Below are 6,097 nucleotides of genomic sequence, written 5' to 3'. Positions count from 1 at the left end.
TTTGAAGGCGTTCTTCTTTTCTACACTTATATTGGTCGATGGACTTGCTCCAAACCATAGCCAACAACTAACCAACCAACCTTTCTTGTGTGCTACTACATTGTACTACACCGTCGAGAGAATTAATAAGAGAAGACGAATTTATATATATTAGGTAATATCTAGCATGTTTTTCTCGTTTTATTAAGATAAAGAATAAAAAAATATTTTTTCAATTGATTTTATGTCTATACAAGATTTATTAGCACACACAACACACACATATCAGGTGACTTTTGTAGAGATTATTTAAATTGTACAACAATACCATTGAATTATATACAAAGTAGCTTAAATTTAATATATAAGATAAAAGTTTAAGAGCCGGTTTTTCAATAGCAGTTTAAACTTGGACTCAAGTTTAAACTCTATTCTAACAATGTGTTTGTTTTGTTTAAACACAGTTTAAGTTGAAATCTAAGTTTAAACTATCATTGAAAAACCAGCCTTAAGTAATTCTTATAATTTGTTTAATATAAAGTTAACTATTATTTATTTATTAATATGTTGAAGGTAAGACACATGTCAAATGCAAAGCTTTATGTTGCTCAGTTATTGTATTATATGTAGAATGGACTATCCCCACATGTAATATTTAATATAATGAACTAAAATACTTTCATGAAAAGTAACAAAAATATTTTACATAACTATGTTAGGTGAAATACTTAGTTGGAGGTATCTGAAGGTTAAATCATATGTCTGTCTAATTTGAAGAAAAAACAGACAGATATATGATTTAATTATCAGATACCATATCAAGAGGTTGGAACACATACACAATCCATCCTTTATATATTATTATCTGAATATACATATATATACAGTCCCAGACTCTTCTCTATAATTTTTATGGGAACATAAAACGGATTAATGTGAATATAAAATATCATTTTACCATACCATTTTGTGATATTCGTTATAAATCTCAAGATATTAATTAAAGAAGATTAGCAAATTATCATGCGTGTAATATGGTAAATGAGCTATAGTGGTGCCAATTGTATATCTATATACTAGATCAAACTGAACAAAAAAATCCTCTACCACTTTGCAAATGACCACATAAATTTTTAGATATTAATTAAAGGAGATTTGTGAATTCATGTACACAATTTTCTTTCATTCATAATTAAAAATCTACATAGTTATTTGCAAAATGATAAAAGTCTTTTTTGTTCAATTTGACCTAATGTACAAGCACACAATAGCACATGCTGCCATTACAGCTCTATATATCTACTATATTGATCAATTTTCTCTAATTAATATCTTGACTATTATTGCAAATATCGCAAAATATCGCAAAATAATATAGGACTTTTATGTTCACCTCAATCCGTTTTATATTCCCACAAAATCGCGAAGAAGAGTCTGGAATATAATGCATTTTCTCTGAGAAAAATGAAAAACATTCATGAATAAACAAATTCATCCAAAATGAAGTTCTACATAACATATGTCCTAGATATGTATCAATCACTTTGGGATATTTTACAGATTATAGGTCAGATCATGTTGGATGAAGCATGAAGCTTTTCAAACTAATAGTACATCAGAAAAATTTCAGTGGAGAAGACTTGATAATCAATCCAAAGGATTATCCTGGCATAAAAACTGGTGATGTTGTTGAGATTTATCATCCTGAGGATGAGTTCAGTCGTTTGCTGTTGCAAGTTACCTCCTTCAAGGAAGATCTTCAAGGTCGTGAAACTATCAGCGTCGAAAATAACGTAGCGACTATGTTCCAATTGAGAACATTTGCAGATGTATACATGAATATAGTAAATCCAGAGGATGTAGCTTTGGATTCTGTAGAATTAACTTTTAAAGATCAATACATGGGACGCAGTGAGATGTGGCGTTTGAAAAATAGCTTGGTATCCTTTTTTTTATCCTTTGTTGTTGCATATTAATATTTTGTAATTAGTTTATGCATATATTCATATTTTGTCCAGGTAAATACTTGCGTTTATATCAATAAGAAGATCGAGTTTTGCGGTGGCAGTATACGTTGTCAAGTATATGAAATGTGGTCACAGGGTGACCGTGTCGCTTGCGGCGTTATAACTGACGATACCAAGGTTTGTAAGACATATTAATCTATAACATTGTAAGACCATATTAATCTATAACATTGATCTTTGTGAAAATGTTGTGAAAAAGAAGTATATGTAATATCTAGGTAGTATTTCGATCCTCTACAAGTATGGTATATCTTTTTATTCAAATGAGCTCTGAAATGTGGGATTTTGACATACATGGAGATCTGTATTTTGAGAAAGCAGTCAACGGATTTCTGGCAGATTTATTTCAAAAGTGGAAAAAAAATGGCAGTAATCACGAAGTGACGATTGTATTCTTCTCCAGGACATTCTATAGTGCTACTAGTCTGGAGGAATTTCCAAATCATATGAGAGAGTGTTTGCAGCATGATTATAGAGGGAGATTTTATGAAGATTTTTACAGAGTTGCAGTACAAAATGAGAGATTTGAGGATTGGAGTAATGTTTTGGTGCAGTTACGTAAATTATTCACTGATTACCAAAAGATTGTTTTGGAATATCACCAAAAGCCAGGTATTACCATGCCCAAGGCAATAAATTCCACTGCTGCACAGGGAAACTTTTTAGAAGTGTTGAATATGTCTCTGAACGGTGAGCAACAAGTATAAGAAATGATTAAGATATTGTGTATAAATTACTTTCAATAGTTTGTCATATTATCATTACATTTTTATAGTATTCGAAAAACATTATCTGGATCGCAGTTTCGACAGAACTGGTCAGTTATCTGTAGTAATCACGCCAGGCGTTGGAGTATTTGAAGTTGATAGAGAGCTGACAAATGTAACGAAACAGAGAATCATTGACAACGGTGTAGGTAGCGATTTAGTCTGCGTCGGAGAGCAACCGCTTCATGCGGTTCCCTTGTTAAAGGTATGTCGTGCATATGTTATTTCTTTTTTTTTTTTCTTTTACATAAGAAAATAACTGATTTCCAGTTTCACAATAAAGACTCGTCTATAAACGCACCGGATGACTATAGCATGCCTCATTGGATAAATCTGAGTTTTTATTCTACGAATAAAAAGATTCCCTACTCTACATTTATACCACGGATAAAACTACCGCAAAGAGTGGCGAAGCATTCGGCGGATAATGGAAAACTACATTGCAAAAGTAAGCTGCTACAGGAAGATCCGAGAGAATGTCTGCATAATACCTTATTTGATTATGACGCTTACGATGCACAAGTATTTCAGTTACCAACAGTTCATACTTCAAGGTAAATAAATCAAGTGCTTCTTTTAGTTCTTCGTGCGTTTATATGTTACGGGTGGTAAACCCAACTGATACTTTCCTTTGGATATTACGAAATAAAGTATCTGTTTTGGAAGTGTTCATCTATAATCTCATTTTCAACGATAGATTGTTATAAAATTTCGCGTATACGCACCAAATAGACTGAGTCGTTTTTTTTCAGTGTGCAAAGGATAAGTACGAGAACGAAGAAAACAAGTGTGGCCTGTCTCGAAACTCACAACAACGGCCATCTATTGAAACTCTTGAAACGTAAAATGTCGGATCCCGATATACATCATCCACCACCTGAGACACACTCACCACCAATTGTTACATTACGGAGTGCAGCTATTACGATACCACACAAAACAGACGACGACAATAGTGAATCTAATGGCGATGAAACTGGTAAGCTTATACATCTCCGGCAATTAATTTTGCATCTTTACATTTATGAAATACAACTGTAATAATTGTATATTTAGGTACATCCAGAACACCGGTTAAGAGCGACTTAACAGATTCAGAGATATCTCCGCCGTTTAGACCTGTCGTCGGTAGCGCTGGCAGCCCAACAAACTCCATTTCTCAGCCAACAAATATACTTAGGCCTAGCAGAGCATTGATCAATCCTTTTGATCCGTCCCACGTTACTATAAAACTCACTAGCAATAGACGGAGGTGGACTCATATATTTCCAAAGGGTAATTATTGATTTTCTATCGAATATTAATAAAAGAACTATGTAATTTCCATCGCGAATAACGTAATTATTATTTATAAATATACTATTTGTAATGATCCGCCAAAGGGCGATAGAAAAGTCGGATCGTCACGATGATTGTTTACGCCGAACAACCGCGAAACTAAGCGCCGAACATTCGCGAAAACAAAAACAGCGAGACGAGCCAAAATTCGCGTATAAAAGCCGACGCGAAAACGCCGAAGAGAAAGAACCATCGGAGAGTTCCGCTAAGACACTCACCTGACCAGAGCTCGCTGCTACCCGCAGAGAAACCTCTAGACCACACCGCTTCCTAGACCGTTCCGTCGACCGAGTTGAGTACGCGACGTTGACACCGCTTCCTATACCGTTCCGTCGACCGAGTTGGATACGCGACGTCGACATCGTTTCCTAGACAATCTCAAATCCGTTTACCTAAACCTCGATATCGCAGAATACGCGATCGAGATTCCGCCAGCGTTGAGCTGCATTCGCGCGATTTCAAATCCGCGTAGACAACGTTGGCGCATCATCACGCGACCATACCGTTCCGTCACCGCATAACGCATACAGCGTGTACCGGCTCTCCGCGCACAAGGCGCAAAGCAAATCGCGACAACAACAATTACCAACCGGCGAGTTAAAAGTCGGCATCAACAACGTTTAAATCCCGCATTATAAACAGCCTCGCCAGGCGTGCGATAGAAGAACTCGAAACAACACCGACCGCGTCCCGCGAACCGCTCGCGGGCCTGTACTACCGCAACCGTCATCGCGATACAACTTAGACTCACGTGAGCAAAAACACGACCACATAACAACGGCGTTGAAATTATTATATATAAATGCGCCTGTAAATAGCGCTTATTGAGAATATAATTTATATTTATTAACACCTATACCACTGCTTCAAATTCAATAAGTCTAAACTTGGACCGTACCGACTAAGCTTATCCCGCATGGAAGAGTGTTACATATTTAATATCACAATTGTACATTACGTATATGACCTGATATTATTTAATACATTAAAAGAGAATGTTGACAACGATTTCTTATATACAGTTATATATAAAATTAAACACATGATTAATTAATAACTATGATTCTGTAGGTCCAACAGGTGTATTAATACAACAGCATCACTATCAAGCTGTACCAACGCAAACATGCTCAGAGACGCAAAACGAGGCTGCCCCGTCTACCGTAAGTGGGTCTCCGATGGAAATTGGAATGAGCAATACGAATCAAATTTCAAGATCAGCATCTCAAATAGGATTTCAAGATTGTAAGATAGTAATTAATGTTATGCAATTAAAGCATTATTAAAGTATGCTAATAAAGTTTATATTCCTGTGTAGACACAAAAGGCAAGCCACTGCGATCCAACTCATCGACTAATGGAGATAAAACTGTAAATACTTCTTCAGTTATAGCAAATAAGAGTTTGACTCTCTTGTGGGGTGCCACTGGTGAACAAGAGTGGACACCTGCTCTAACAACAGGTTTGCTCGAGTATTTCTGACAATGATCTTAATTATACTTTTTATTTTGCAGAAAATAAATTCTTCCAGTTTTGTGTGTGTGCGCGCGCGTGTGTGTGTATGTGTGTGTAAGCGCGTGTGTATATACATATATATATACATACATACATATATATATATACAGGGTGTAACAAAAGTATCAGTACCCCTAAATAAATTTCCAGGATCGCATTTTCCGAGAAAATAATTCCGACAAAAGTTGCATAGTTTTGACCTAGCGATTCGATGGTGACCTTGTCTTTGACCTCGAGGTCATTTTTCGAGGTTATTTCAAGATCAACTTTTTTTTTAATGGAAACCCCCATTTTTTTATTCCAGAATCGGAAAGAGCGGGAAAATTTACATTCAGATATGTATTTGACCCATGGGTCCAAGGGACCCCTCAAGGTCATTTCAAGCTCATATTATTTGAACATAGTAATGAATCACGAGGCAGGTAGCTTGGTGAGAAACGTTTTAGACAAAAGATTTAAGGTTTTGACCAA

General features: G+C 35.7%; 1 protein-coding gene across 2 annotated transcripts in view; it reads left to right on the top strand.

Moving 5' to 3' along the window:
* The window catches only part of LOC116844062 (GATOR complex protein Iml1), a 12,341-nt gene continuing 6,244 nt past the window's right edge, over positions 1–6,097 (top strand). For both annotated transcript variants that reach the window (XM_032815164.1, XM_032815163.1), the window contains exons 1-10: positions 1–154; positions 1,540–1,919; positions 1,998–2,123; positions 2,225–2,696; positions 2,782–2,978; positions 3,044–3,327; positions 3,526–3,752; positions 3,830–4,048; positions 5,183–5,356; positions 5,430–5,573. In XM_032815164.1, coding sequence (XP_032671055.1) covers positions 1,569–1,919; positions 1,998–2,123; positions 2,225–2,696; positions 2,782–2,978; positions 3,044–3,327; positions 3,526–3,752; positions 3,830–4,048; positions 5,183–5,356; positions 5,430–5,573 — 2,194 coding nt within the window. In that variant the 5' untranslated portion in view covers positions 1–154; positions 1,540–1,568. The remainder of the gene's footprint in view (positions 155–1,539; positions 1,920–1,997; positions 2,124–2,224; positions 2,697–2,781; positions 2,979–3,043; positions 3,328–3,525; positions 3,753–3,829; positions 4,049–5,182; positions 5,357–5,429; positions 5,574–6,097) is intronic.

Source organism: Odontomachus brunneus, unplaced genomic scaffold, assembly GCF_010583005.1.
Source record: "Odontomachus brunneus isolate Ranch 3 - 2012 unplaced genomic scaffold, Obru_v1 Obru_scaffold_039, whole genome shotgun sequence".
Lineage (NCBI taxonomy): Eukaryota > Metazoa > Arthropoda > Insecta > Hymenoptera > Formicidae > Odontomachus > Odontomachus brunneus.
The sequence above is the reverse complement of the archived record's forward strand: the minus strand, read 5'-3'. Positions and strand labels throughout refer to the sequence as shown.